The following is a 16,433-nucleotide window of genomic DNA, read 5'->3' as shown; positions in this document are numbered from 1 at the left end:
ATATATATATATATATATATATATATATATATATATATATATATATATATATATATATATATATATATATATATATATAGTTTGGCAGCAAGTCATTATTTAGACATGTCTGATTGAACACGACAGAGTTATTCCTTTTTCCGATCTTCCTTCAAATCTTTTCGAGTTGCCGAGCGGTCTTTTTAATTTCGGCCGTGTTGTAATTATAATTACACCAAGTCTCAAAGGAAAAGAAAAGGAAAAGAAACCAAAAACAATTGCTCTTGACGATAATCGGATGCACCGATAGAAAGCGCTAGAGAAAGATATGGCCAAATAACGATTTTCGGCGCCATTCTATATATATGCATGTCGAAATTAAAAAGAGCGCTCGGCAATTCGAAAAGATTTCCAGAAAGATCGGAAAAGGAATAACTCTGTCGTGTTCAATAAGATATATTGAGAGGAAAAAAACACAAAAAGCGAATGAATATATATATATATATATATATATATATATATATATATATGAACAAATGGTTAATAAAACATGTTAAAAGACATCTTGAAAAAGAGTTTAAAACATATTTAATTTTAAAAAAAATAGAAAGCACAAGATAAGTGGATAGTCCTTAATCCGCAGAGTTTCGAAGAAATACTCTCGTTCTGATCAGAGTGCAGGAATTAGCAAAATGCAGGATCGGATTTTGCATATAAAAGTATTTAATGAAACTACAAGTAAGTCACAGATATTACTTGGTTAAAAAAAAGGGTGAGGTAAGGGGAATAGGAGGTAAAAGAAAAATGATCATGTGAAATCTTTTTATTATTTTTCTTCTCATTTTCTTCTCTCCTTCTCATCAGAGGGCAGGAATTAGCAAATTGCAGGACTAAGGACTATCCACTTATCTTGTGATTTCTTTCTTTTTTTTTTAATTAAATATGTTTTAACTCTTTTTCAAGATGTCTTTTAACATGTTTTATTAATCATTTATTCATATTATAAGCTCTATTTCCTTTTCGGTTTTATTGAGCTTTTACATCTGGTTGAGATTACTTTACATGTAAATATTAACTCTTTAATATTTATAATATATTTTAAGTTTACCATTTTGATTACCTTGGTAAACTTATTGTAATTTATATATATATATATATATATATATATATATATATATATATATATATATATAAATTACATAGTTATATATATATATATCGTTGTGTTAAAGTTTATAGAATTGATATAAAGAACTAAAAGCAATATAACTATTGTACTGAAAATGCAGAAATGCGTCGATTTGTACATAGATGCAAAGGACATTTAGCTAAATAAAATATTTACGAATATATACTTGTAAAACCTTTTTTCTACTTATGGAGATGATTTTTATAGTATATATATATATATATATATATATATATATATATATATATATATAAATAGTTTTAAAACTAACAAAAACAATATAAAATAAACAAATAAATAAAATAGATAAACATGAATATACATAAACGATCACACATATATGTATGTATATATATATATATGTATATATGTGCATATATGTATGTACACACATATATATATTTATATATAAACTAACATAAAAAAGCGCTAACCTAGTTTTAAAACAGATCAAGAAACTAAATAGAGCACGCACAAAGGAACAGGTCAACCAGAGGCCAAATAAGCCTTTGTCGGATAAATGCATGCTCATTGGCTGATAGGAAGGGCGCGGTGGATACTAGAAAGCTGATTGGCTAACTAAAATCTCAATAGAAGAGGAGCATATAAAAACGATAAACAACCACAGAATTCGCGCATAAGCCTGAAGAGTCCTAGAGTGGATGAAACGCGGAATATTCAGTGTAGCTTAATCGCCATATATATTTTATAAATTACTATATATATATGTATATATATGTATATATATGTATATATATATACATATATATATATATATATATATATATATATACTATGAACGTCATCGCACTATAACGAGGTGCATATCGATTATTTAAAATAATCATTTCAAATAATATTTTTTCCTATGCTTATAATAAATTTGTATGTGCTTTTATGGAATTCATCGTATAAGTAAGCCACTAAACGTGCAAGAAAAACTTACTTTTGTTGGTCTGTTCTTGTAAAGGAAACAATATTGTAATAATGTCCTCTTTGAAATGTAATAAACTACCAAGAACCTTTGGCTGTGTGTTAAAATTCGTTTCCTATGGGCTCGGAAACAGCTGGGGTAATATTTGTGAAATTTCACACGAATGTACTTGATGTGTCTGGGAATGCTTTTACGTACGTATGTTCGCTTCAAGTGTTTGTGTGTGTGCGCGCGCGCGTGTGTGTGTGCGCGCGCGCGCGTGTGTGTGTGTGTGTGTGTGTGTGTGTGTGTGTGTTGGAATGCGTCTGAGAAGTATGTAAACACTGATAATTGAAAAATCTAATTAAAGTAGTAGGTGAAACTGACATCACAATTGCATTTGGGAAAGTTTATCACTGCACCAGCAAAAAGGTCCAGTCTATAAAATTGACTTATTCTATACCAATAGAAACTTTTAAATTATTGTCCTCCACATTTTATTATAGTCTATAGTATTCAATATAATAAACTATTAATAATAAAAAAATGTTTAAACATATAAATATATCCCTCTATTTTTTAAAAACTATTGGATATAATAAAATTAAAAAAAAATAAAAACTCATCCATAGCTTTCATCAATATACGGTAAACCTACATTCACAGGACTGTATACACGCTGGGATTCATTTTGTCCCCGAAAAGGTAAGATAAATTTAATTTGGACCCTAACACGTCGTGCCCTTATGATCTGCCTAAAATCAAAATTGGATAAGGAATTTTAAATAATTACTGATACCATATTCAAAAATAGGTACCCTCTGGATGTGGTTAGGTTAGTTATGCAAAGGAAAATAGCGGAGTCCTCTATAACTAAAATCCAAACTGTTAATAAATGTCCAGTATATTTGCATTTATCGGGGCAGGGGACAGTAAGTTAGAAATTCGCAAAGCAAATCAGCCCAATAGTGCAAAATTGTTATTTTGCTTCAAATATGCGTGTTGTGTTTTTTACGAGAACATTAACGTTATCCACTCAAAAAGATGTTCTACACCCCCCCCCATCATAATAATAATGTAATTTACAATTTTGAATGTAGTTTCAGTGCCAACTACGTGGATCGAAGAACATTAAGATTAGATGAAAGAGGCCAACAACAATTATATAAAAATCAGATACGGGACACACCAAACAACAGACGTACTTGCCAACACATACGAGTCTTCAATCACTGACCATCTTATAAAAAACACCGTCATGCGCAGAGAACTTCAGCACGAACTCATTTTCAATCTTGAGTCGCGCTCACTCATTATTCCATTTAAAGGTTTTTGAGACTGCTCACGTTCGATTGAGAAAGCCTTCTCTCTGTAAGCAGAAGGAATGCCTCTTGGGTTTAAGGGTAATTAGTCTCTAGTATTTTCGAGTAATATAACGTTGCTTTATTTTAATTGCTTTACCCCCAGGTTTCTTCTATTTTTTCCCCATATATAATGTAACGCAACGGGATTTTATTTGTACATATTTTCGATTCCCACTCGTTCTTCTCCCCTAAAATAAATCCCTCGATACAGGTTGGAGAAAGCGATGGCGAAACCGGTCAGCTGACTCCCCATTCTTTCTTCTCTTCTCTTAACCCCGTTAATTTTATTTTAAACGTTTTTTTATCATAAATGTAAGTCTTCTTTTCATGACTGCGTTATATAAATTTTGTACCTCTTAGAGAATCATGATATATATATATATATATATATATATATATATATATATATATATATATATATATATATACAAAACAAAGAAGAGGCTAAGTTTGAATATTGTTTTTGTTTAATATTTAACTGGTTTTTATAACTCACCTTTTCCAGATTAAAACAATTGAAGCCAAGCTCAGTAAGTAATCTAATGCGTTTTATGTTCATACATAAAAGGGTAATTTAGTATATATTCAAGCGAGGCAAATATCTGGCGTAAATATTAGCATTATCTCTAGTGTAAATATTCCCGGTCGTCTTTTCAGTTTCCCCTCTTTTTTTACGTTACACAACACATCTAATGAACGACAAAGGGGGAAAATCGCTGTTTTAAGAAACGGTTGTTGGAAATTTACGAGGTGCATTCAATAAGTTTCCAGACTGTTTTCGCATGGGTACTTTTTTATAATAGACAAATGAAACTCTTGCCCTTTCGAAGTAATCTCTTCAGGCAGCAATGCACTTGTTGTACGGTTCCAACAACATCTGGAAAGCGCTATGGAAGTGAGCCTGTGCGAGCGTGTGTAGGGGCCTTGTTACCGCCTCTTTCATATCTTAATTGTTTATAACATTTTCTGACGTTTTTCTTGAGCTTAGAGCATAACTTAAAGTCATAGGAATCAATGTCTGAACTATAGAGGGAGTGATGAAGTGTCTTGATGTTCATCTTGGTCAAATAGTTTGATCTTCTCTGTGCACTCTTGAAACAAATTCGAGCAAATCTGTCACATCTTTGTTCCTCGTGAATAAATACATGTATATTCCCCGCACTGATATCAAACTATACATTCACGACGGTCCTTATTCATAAAATTCTTTATTTGGCCAATCAATTCTGGTGTTCTGACTTTCTTACTTCTTCCGCATCTCTCATCATCCCTCACAGGCCCTCTTCCTTCCTTTAATTTGTTATGCTACAAAAAACTGATACTCTATTCATGCAATATTGTGCAAAAACAGTATGAATCATTCCGTACGTTCCTATAGCATTTTCCAAGTTTAAAACAGAATTTTATTGCATATCGTTCTTCTTAAGTGTCCTCATGTCAGATTGTATTTTTGAAATTCACCAACTGTGACAATCACGTAGGGTGTATTCCATTTCCTGCTATAGCTATTTATTTGAACATAAAATCATGAAAATTGGTTAGTAATCTTATAAGATATATAGCAATAACATAAATCCCTGTACAAAATAGTCTGGACACTAATGGAAGGTAGCTCGTATGTTATGTAAAGTTTTTCAAGAAAGGTTTGGGTCGTCACTTACTTTCCACTACTTAATCTATTCCCTTATCGACATCTCTTTTTTCCTATCATCTTCTAGCTGATTATCTTCCCATTTCATATACATTCTCATCGAGGTATTCATTGGTATAAAAGATAAAAACGGTTCTCTTCCGGGTGTACTAATAAAAGTTGACAATTATAAGAAATAAAATGTGTATAGCATACAAAAAATAGCTGACAGTTTCGTTTCGGTTTCTCACACTTTATAAACGGTATGCATAAAATATGCATGTAATATATTTATATTCTTGTTTATGTTTTATCTACCAATTCGCAAGCGGCATTATGTTTCAGCATAAGTTGACTTTAAGTATTAATATTTTTTAAAACACGACTACAAATTAGATCATATAGTATCACTGGAAGAATACATAATATAAGTATATCCTTCTTAAGAGAAAAATCCAAGTTGTCCTCGACGGTCGTACATCTAAACAATATGATATAAATGCGGGAATACCTCAGGGGTCTATACTTTGACATTTATTATTCCTGATATTCATAAATGACCTGTCTGATGAAATTGTTTTGGAGATGGGTATATTTACCAATGACACCACTCTCTATAACAGGCATAAGGGAAAACAAATGAATACATATCTAAGGAAATGGCAGAAACACTTAAGGATGACCTCCAATCTGTAGTGGAATGGGGACAAAAATAAATGGTCACATTCAATGCTGCCAAGATTAAGCTTATTTCTTTCAAGAACTACAAGAAACCTTCTCTACCACCAACAGCAATGGCGAAGTACTTCTTTTAAACTCCTCGGCCTAACGTTTACAGGGAATATGAACTGGAATAGATACATTGAGAGCATTGCCAAGGCTGCTGCAAAGAAGGTGAACTCTCTCTACCGTGCTAGAAAATTCCTTACGCCTTAAAGTATCCTGTACCCCTTTTAGGCCACCATTCGCCCATGTATGGAGTACTGTTGTCACATTTGGGCTGGTGCATCTGCTGCTTGTTTCTCACTCCTGGACAGGGTTCAAAAGGGAGTCGCCAACCTGATAGGTCCTGATCTGTCATCTAGGCTTCAGCCTCTTTCCCATTAACGAAATGTTGCATCCCTCTGCCTGTTCTACAGATACTTTAATAGTGAATGCTCTGACGAACTACAAACATTTGTCTTGTCTTGACGTGGCTACCACCGACAAACCTGACAAGCAACTAAGTCCCACTCCTTTACATTAAATATCCCTACGTCTAAGAAAGCCTTTTACTCCAATAGTTCCCCCCACCCAGAACTGCAAGTCTTTAGAACTCCTTTCCGGGTTTCTGCTTTCCCGGCTGTACTGATATGCAGAAGTTCAAGTGTAATGTGAACAAAAATCTTGCTACTCATCTCCCTTCATAATGCCCTGCAAATTACGTCCCAGATAGTAGCCCCGTACCCCTACTTAAAAGTGGCACTTGCCTTGTTTGGGTTGAAAATTGGTTAATAAAAAAACTGTTTATCCAATCAAAGTATGTCGTAATTTAAGTAATACAGACTCATTAGTATCTTAATGTTTTATGCGCGTTCTTTTACCGAAGTTACCTCTGTACTATGCATGGAATATTTCTTCTATATTAAGACTAGTGCACCAACCATCAGACTCTCCTTCTTCGATTCTGTGCAAGACAATCTTACTTGATATGTCCTACATTGTCTACCAAGTTCAAGCCCATGTTCAATCGCTATAATGCTCCATACTATTTCTTGCTGTATAATTACTTTTGTGCAATGTTCTCGAACGAAATTTTTTCACGTATGCATCCTCAAGGTTAATACCTCGACAAACAACAAAGTCATACGTCTTCACTGTAAAGATTCCCAGGTGCCATACTCCAATAGTTTCTGTCTCCAATCTGTTTGCCTTAAAGATTCTTCTCTTTCTCTATTTTTACTGACTGTACCAACACACAGAAACTTAAATGTAATGTGAACAAACATCTCACTGCATTACTCACCTAATTCCCAGTAACTCCATTACATATTAATGGAATATAGCTTTTTTGTGTTAACAAATTATAAAAATAGGTAAAAAAAAAAATAGGTTCAAGTTTCTAGTTTGCTAGAGTTCAAGTTAATTTAATGAAACAAGGCATATAGTAACTTAGAACTTGGGATCATACATTACAGAAAATAGACGGGAATTGATTGCATTTAAACGTTTGAATATAATAGAGTCATAGAAGCGGGAAACAGTGATACTTCCAATATCTAGCAGTCCAACGGAGGAAATTATTTGAGTAAGAATCTTCTGATATCTAGGAACCGGAACAGGTCGAGATTTTGTTGCTAGTCGGGTTGATCAGGATGGTGTACGTTGAGGGGACACATGTGCTACTAGGCAATCAGAGCTCATTCTATTAAAGTACTTGTAAAACATGCACAGAGGTGCGACATTGCGCATAAGCCTGAGGAACCCTAGAGTGGATGAAACGCCGAATATTCAGTGTAGCTTAATCGCCATATATATTTTATAATTTACTAACTAGCTCTACCTACGTATTGAGCACTTTTGAAGTAAATACTTAAAGTTTACGCATAAATCTATACTTTCGTATATTAATTTTATGTGAGTAAATGAAGTGATTATATATATATATATATATATATTAATATATATATATATATATATATACTGTATATTAATCACTTCGTCTGACTAGCGTCAGGTATTTGTTCGCTTGACTTGTCATCAAACAAAAACATACTTTTCGTTCCTTTTCTGTGAAAATTGTAGGCATTGCATATCAGATTGCGTAGTCAAGTATGACTTAATGAGTAATTACGAATCTTTCGACTGTCATGTATTATCAGGTCCTATAATGATGATTGCGTAAGCATGAAACACTAATGTCTGTAGATTAAAAAATTATAAACAAAATGAGATAAATAATTTGTTGGTTCTTAAATTTTTCGAAATGTCTTAGAAGACAATGATTCAATATTTAATGAGATAAGCTTACATAGAAACAAGGGTTGCATAATCCCAAGCTCATATGTTCATGACTCGAAACTAGATACTGCATTGAAATTCAGTAGTGAAAAAATCGAAAGCGACTGGATACACTGCCAGCATATCAGAACATCCAGTGTTAGTTTGAAGTGTTGGAAATACTAGATTAGTTTCATTATAATCAAGATTATCTTAAAATTTGGGTTTAGCTGGGGAAATGAGGAAAGAACTCAAACATGGCACGTTTAAACTACAGTTCCCCGACAGCGACTACCGCCACGCATTATTATAATGTTTAGTTGACACACGCATTTCTTTTTCTTTTCTTTTCAGATATGTAGTCATTGTAAAATGCTGGGTAAATTACCGACGTTCACGGAAGAAAACGGCCGTCTGGTTCTTAATCATTGCCTGGGTGTATGCCATCTTCTGGGCCACATGCCCACTTTTCGGCTGGGGCGCTTTCATGTTAGAAGGATTCGGATCGTCTTGTACATTCGACTACTTAACCCGCTCTCTACGCAACACCTCTTATGTCATCTGTCTCATACTCTTCGCTTTTTTCATACCAATTTCCATCATAACCGTCTGCTACATAAACATCATCCGCGCCATGTACAAACATAGGAAGGACATGAAAAATGTACTGCAAATGTTGGGCACCAATCCACGTGTCACAAGAGGCAAGAAGTTGAATGTTGAACTGAAAACGGCCCGAGCTTTAGCCATTGCTATTGTGCTATTTTGTGCGGCCTGGGCTCCCTATGCAATCATGTCTCTCATCGCCCAGTTTGGCGATGTGACATTGATATCCCGATTAGCTACTGGAATCCCAGGTATTGCAGCCAAATGTGTGACATGTATGAACCCATTTTTATACGCCATCAGCAATCCGCTATTCCTGAGGAAAATTAAGGAGGTCCTCTGTTTAAGGTGCGTATTTTTGTATACAGGATACGACAAGAATAAAGCTCTTGTGTTTTTAACCGTTTATGTTAAAAGAAAGTTATTTTTGTATTGTTCTCTTCTGAATAGTATCGTCAATGGTAAGTATTGCATTTAATACATAGGCTATGTCATATTTTGTAATGTAATATTTTTGTGTGTATTTAAATTATCTTTTATGAGACAGTCTCTACAAACATTTCTTCATAACAAAGAAAAAAAAGATATTTATTCTAAAAGATGGCACGCATAAAATATAATTGTAATCTAACTCTCCGGAACACTAGTCCTAGTCTAATTCGTACTAAAATAAATTAATGTGATTATAGATATACAAATAATATATCCATTAAAATAAATAACGCTAAAACAACTATCCTTATTAATTTATTTATTGTCGATTATTTTCCTCATCTTGGTTAGTTCTTGTTTCACGTCATTTCAGCCAGCTATTCCTCTGGACTTCGTCAGATAGTAACCGCGACGGGATAGGAACTCCGAATCTCTGCATTCTCAGTAATTACTGCCATCCATAGTCGTTGTCGTCTCACAACGTTTTGGCCAAGTAAGCCTCTGGCCAGCTTTGGTTAGGATTGAAACCACTACCTTCAGACAATTCTCACCTGGAACTGTGGTGCAGTGCGTACGGACGTTGAATCTCTATAATAAATTCCAGTTAAATAATACAACTATATTTATATTCGTTACATAGAAATAACAGAAACAGTAGCAATAGACGTCAATAATAAACCAGCAGCAGCTAAAGGAACGAAGAAAAACCAATGCGAAACGTAGCAGGTTAAAACGACGTGTTTATAAAATTCATAATACATTTCAAATGATGAGTAATATCCTCGAAGCTACAAATAAATACACACATATGCCATTATTAACCACCCTTTATTATGAGACTAATGTTTAGAAAAGCTGACTTAAAAACTTATAGTTTATAAGGGTTTTCAGTATAAAAATGAGAATGTTTTTATCATGGCCTACTATACATACGGCCCCGTATGTTACATGAGAGGCCACGTTTCTAAGAGGCCATTGTTTTTATTGTGGAAAACTGTGGTAAGCGCGAGCCGCATACAACGTTGAAAATTTCAAAGAGAAGTAACTCAAAAGTAGTTTATATTAACTCTTGAAATAGTGAATAATAAACTTTTATTTAAATATTTTGATATTATTTTATTCTTAAAATATATGTTTTTATCCATATAAAATGTTTTTCACCACTTTTATTCATGTTAATTTACAGAACAAAAGTACAATAGAGTAACCTCCCTTGATTTTTTTCAAATACGTAAGCGATCTTTATGCTTACAACTATTTTTGCGATCTCTACTTGTTGAATTTTTTCTACCCGTTTTAAATATTGTAAAAAAATATATCATTTTTTTTCAAAATATTGTTTAAGTTTTGTTATAATTTGCTTAACAAAATGGTGAACAAATGCGTTGCATTTGGCTGGAAAACTGGTTATAAAAACCACGAAAATCTATCAGCTTTTCATTTTCCACGTGGCAACCCCGACCTGTTTGAAAAATGGAAAAATTTGTAAATCGTGCTGATTGGATTGCAACAAAAAATTCAGTTTTATGTATAAAACATTTTGAGGAAAAAATTATTTTAAAAGGGAAAAGAAATAAGTTAAATTGGTCCCTACATCCAATACCAACAATTCATTCACCGTTAGTGAATATTAAGCCATCTCTTCTACCTACATCAAACACAATAAGAAAAGTCCCAAATGATCGAAATTACCAAGATGGTTAACTACCAAATTTTCTTTCAGCATATATTATTATTAGTTTCGAAAATTTGGAAGAAATAAAGTGTTGCCCCACTGGTTTCAGTTTTAAAAAAATGAAAATATGTATGGATTTTCTGGATAGATTTTGAGACAAATTTTCCATTACTAAAATAGTGCATTAGGATTGACAACAATTTACACGTTCATCTTCAGTATTATGGAAATCCAATACCATTACCACATTGGTTTGTGAAGGGTCACAATGCAAAACTTACAAAGTATAACGTGTTGGAAAATTTCCCCTCTTATATTCAAAACATTGTAGCAGAACCTCCAAATTCCATTCTAAAAGAACTATACAAATTTCAACATTTTAAACCTAAGGGTCGCCCTTCATTTTCTGTTGAACTAATCAGATTCTCTTTATTGTTGCGCTATACTTCTCCTCAAGCCTATAAACTACTGGTTGAGCAATTACCATTTCCTTCATTTTCTTCATTAGAAAAAAATACAAAAAGGTGATGTAGAATCTATAACTGCTGCAAAATCTCTCTTGGGAAAAGGTAAACTTTCTCAGGATTGTATCTTGATGTTGGATGAAATGTACTTTCAAAAGTGAACTCAGTTTCATGGTGAGAAGTATGTTGGTGCTGCTGAAACTGGCAACTTATATAAAGGTATCATGATATTTATGATTTCAGGGTTGAAGGAGACAGCGCCAACTGCAATTAAAGTCTGTCCTGTAGTGACTGTTACTGGTGACTGGCTCTCTCAGGAGATAATTGCATGCATTGTACAGCTTTTAAATGCAGGATTTAATATAAGGGCTGTGGTTGCAGACAACCATTCTGCAAATGGAAATGCCTTTAAAATTTTATTGAACAAATTTGAAGGAGATAAAAAAACATTTTATCACTTATCCAGATTCTCCAAATATTTTTTTTTCTTTTTTGACACTGTTCATTTCTTGAAGAATATTCGAAACAGTTTACTAAACAAAAGCAAGTTTGTGTTTCATTCTTTCGATTTCAATATTTTGGACCTTCAGTTCAGTCAGGAGTTTTTTCTTGGTCTGATATACATAAAATATATGACAAGGACAGGGTTTTTAACGCTACATTACGAACAGCACCAAAACTAACTTTCAAGGCATTACATCCCGGTGACAATAAGCAAAGTGCCAATTTGGCTATTGCTGTATTCCACGAGACAACAATTGCTGCTTGTAAAAGCTACTTTCCAGAACGGACCGACATTGCAAATTTTCTTAAATTGATAGGGTGCTGGTGGACCATAGCCAATTCTTATCAAATATTTACCCCTAATTTTTTTAATAATGCTGTTACTGCAAGTGATGATAAAATCAACTTTTACCAAACATTTTCTAACTGGGTCGAGTCTTGGTCAAAAATGTCTGACTTTTGCCTCACTGCACAGACTAGCAAAGCATTTGTCACAACTTTAAGACCACAAGCAATGCTTATGAAAGAGCTGCTGAATGATGCGTATGAATATATTCTCACTCATAGATTTCAAGGTGATCCCCTTGAAAAGCGATTTTCACAGTATCGTCAAATGAGCCGTGGAAGATTTTTAGTGGGTTTTCATGAGATTTTTAGCAGTGAAAAGATTTTAATCTGTACATCACTTTAAAAAGAAAATATTAACATTTGGCAGGAAAACACCTCAATCCATTGTCAAAGAATGAAAATAATAATCATCTTGTGGATATTTTGTCCAAACATGAGTCAGAAATAAATGAACTATGTTTATCACCTGACAGCAAAGAAGTAGCATATTCAATTGCTGATTATGTTGTAAAAAAAACTTTTGAAGCGCTTTAACTGTGATATTTGTTCTACTTTTATGGTTGGCAATGATACGGAGATCACTGAGAATCATTATCTTAATTTATTATCTCGATGAGGTTTGACAATTTCATCCAGTCAGATTGCTGAATTTATTTGTTCTTGCTTTGCAATTTTGGATTTTTCTTCTCAATTTATTGAAAAACATGATCAGTCTACAACTAGGAAGTCTGCAGAAATAATTTTCAAAACTTCTTTGCCAAAGTATGTATTTACATTTGAGAAACACATTGAAAAAGTACATAAATTTGCAAGAAAAAATTGTTATAAATATATATATAGCAAAAACTTTCTTCAGATGAAATTAGAAAAGATTCATTAAAAAAATTTTAAAAAGCGGCAACGATCAAAATAAAAGTGAAATTTACTGCTGAACATTTACCTTTATTTACAATTTTTATTGAATTTCTTGTGCTTTGTAAAGATACTTTAAAATTCCTCTTGTAAGAAAGATAGCAGTGAATGATTTTGTAACAGAGTGAAAAACAATGTACTTCCTTTCCAATCTTTATATTCATGTGCTTTGTAAATATTTTGATATTCTTAAAAAAAAGATACTCTAATAAAATCTTTAAAAAACAAATAACCTGTTGTAGTCAAAGCAATTTTTTTATATTTATAAACAACAAAATTATTGGAAAGGTCAGGGGAGACAACTCAAAATGAATTTGTTTTTGTTTTGTTGTGTATTATAAAGAAATGATAGGGAAAAATACATCTAATTAACAAAATATTTTACATTGGGCAGGGTAACAGTAAAATATGTAAGTAGAATTAATTTAATCATTATTTCAAATATTAAAACCTGAAATAATTATTTAATTATCTAAGCATCAACATCTGAATGTTTGACTAGAAAACAATTTCTGAGTGACCTCCCTTTCTCTTAGTTTCAATGGTCTCTTAGAAAATTGCCTCTCAATGTGACATATACGGTCGTATTATTATAGTAGGCCATGGTTTTTATAAATATTTGTAAGTAATCTGTTTGTTTTTATCTGGTGTATTCCGAAATCAAGGCAACATTTAAAATGTAAAGTCAGATTATGTAATATATAAAATATGATCTTTTTAATAAATATTCGTCGATCTATACTATATATACGGATAATCACTTTTATACACCGATTCTCATTAGATTGCCGAAGTTAAGCAACGATTACCCAGTTCAGTACAAATGAGAAACACTTTGGGAATACAAGGCGATGTGTGTAGACGGACGTCGACAGCTCACTGCAAGACTCTGACCAGGATATGCATGCGACTGAGGATTGCTTGTTAATATAATATGCTGTGGACACTTCCTTCTATTCAGCAATTCGTCTAGGGTGAATGCCATGTCGTTCTGCTATGATATATATGGATGGCTTTTTATCGGATTTCGGTCCAAACTCTTTATACTAAGATTTTCTATTATTTTTTTAATACCTTGTCTCAGTTATATTTTTTTATTCCAACAGGAGAGATCGAGCTCAGAAATGCTGTACTATAATTCACGCTATAATAACTAAGTTCTACACATGCTTTAGGGATCATTAAGAATAGCTAAACCCGTGAAAATTACACGGAGGTGAAAAATGTTTCAACCACATTATGAATAAAATGGATGAAAATGAAATAAAACAAATAATGAAAAATTAAAAAACAATCTTTAGTAACTTCTTTTTAACTTTTAAAGCTAAACAGAATCGATTTAAAAAAATGTATAATTTTTCAATGAAAACTCAGCACAAAAACATTTTCTTTCGTTTTTTTTAATAATTTTAATGCAAATTGAAAATTAAAACTCATAAATTAGAGAATATGTACAAAGTTCCGAAAAACTCTGGGATTTAGAGAATTATTCATAATGCCAAATAATGTAGCAATATCCTTGAGGCTACTATTAAACGCACACCCGTTTGTACTGTGAATAAAAAAAAACATACACACACATGTATCGGCTCACGTTGTTAAAAATAATGTTTTTAGTCGATTTCTTCTATTTTTATATTTAATCATAATCAATAATTGAATACCATATAGGTATATTTTGGTTCTGTATTTACGCATATATATATATATATATATATATATATATATATATATATATATATATATATATATGTATATATATATATAACTACTTAATTTACTCACATAAAATCAATATACGAAAGTATAGATTTATGCGTAAACTTTAAGTATTTACTTCAAAAGTGCCCAATACGTAGTTAGAGATAGTTAGTAATTTATAAAATATATATGGCGATTAAGCTACACTGAATATTCGGCGTTTCATCCACTCTAGGACTCTTCAGGCTTATGCGCGAATTTTATGGTTGTTTATCATTTTTATATGCTCCTCTTCTATTGAAATGTTTAGTTAGCCGATCAGCTTTCTAGTATCCACCGCGCCCCTTCCTATCAGCCACTTGGCATGCATTTTATCGGACAAAGGATCTGTTTTAAAACTAGGTTAGTGTGTTTTTTATTGTTATTTTATATATAAATATATATATATATATGTACATACATATATGCACATATATATACACATATATATATATATACATACATATATGTGTGATCGTTTATGTATATTCATGTTTATTTAATTTATTTATTTGTTTTCTTTCGTTTTTTTGTTGTTTTTTTTAATAATTTTAATGCAAACTGAAAATTAAGGCTCATAAATTAGAGAACATGTTAAAAGTTCCGAAATAATGTAGTAATATCCTTGAGGCTACTATTAAACGCATACCCGTTTGTATTGTGAATAATATATATATATATATATATATATATATATATATATATATAGTTTCCTTGTTTAAATTTCATTCAGAAAAACATCAATTTTCAGAACAAGAATGTTATTATTTGAATAAAAAATTCAATTCACATTTTTTTCCTTAACCCACGGATTTTCGGTGTAGGCTCATCTCCACAGAGGAAAAGTCATTAGCAAATATTAGATCTTAGTCGACATAATATTGTTATTTAGCACACACAAAGAAAATCTGTTGGTGGGGCATTTATTTATATGCGTGTTATGGGTTGTCTTACATATATATATATATATATATATATATAATATTTTATTATTATTATTATTATTATTATTATTATTATTATTATTATTATTATTACCGTTTTATCTGCTTAATTACACATGTTTCGGTTACCGAATCGTATCAACGATCCAGTATCTTCGTCAGATTTAAACAGAAATGGTTATTATGATTGAAAAAGTGATATTAGAAGAAGCAGAAGGGTGGGGGCTAATTCTAATTTAAAGTTTGTCGAATTAGAATTGAATCCCCCCCATTTTTCCTGCTTCTTTTGCTATCACTTTTCCAATCATCATAAATATTTCTGTTAAAGTTTGACGAAGTTACTGGATCGTTGATACAATTCGGTAACCGACCGAAACATATGTAACTAAGCAGATAAAACGGTAACAATATATATATATATATATATATATATATATATATATATATATTCATTCAATGAATACAGACTATGCACGTTATGTGTTTGGCCGCTATCATACTAGATAAGTTTCATGTTAGTATATGCTGAGTCTATCTTCGATATATTTAGAGCATTAGACATGTTATCTAGGCGTATTTATATAAATATACAAGATGGAACAATAATTTTTTCGCCCTAAAGAAAACAATACTATTGCTTTCTTTAAAAACTTTTATTGAAACAATCAAATCAGGTAACTTGATTATGTAGTCGCCTTCAACTGCAATCATCACCTCGATGCGAGTCCGTATACTCGACGAATGTTGACAATCA

The 16,433-nt window shown here is 32.0% G+C and overlaps 1 protein-coding gene across 2 annotated transcripts in view; it reads left to right on the top strand.

The window, feature by feature from the left end:
- Window positions 1–16,433, top strand: part of LOC145293264 (rhodopsin, GQ-coupled-like) — a 132,183-nt gene that overhangs the window by 29,255 nt on the left and 86,495 nt on the right. For both annotated transcript variants that reach the window (XM_080139860.1, XM_080139859.1), the window contains exon 3: window positions 8,409–9,008. In XM_080139860.1, coding sequence (XP_079995986.1) covers window positions 8,409–9,008 — 600 coding nt within the window. The remainder of the gene's footprint in view (window positions 1–8,408; window positions 9,009–16,433) is intronic.

The sequence above is a fragment of the Euprymna scolopes genome, chromosome 14, assembly GCF_053919585.1.
Source record: "Euprymna scolopes isolate OS-2025 chromosome 14, ASM5391958v1, whole genome shotgun sequence".
Classification (NCBI taxonomy): Eukaryota; Metazoa; Mollusca; class Cephalopoda; order Sepiida; family Sepiolidae; genus Euprymna; species Euprymna scolopes.
The sequence above is the reverse complement of the archived record's forward strand: the minus strand, read 5'-3'. Positions and strand labels throughout refer to the sequence as shown.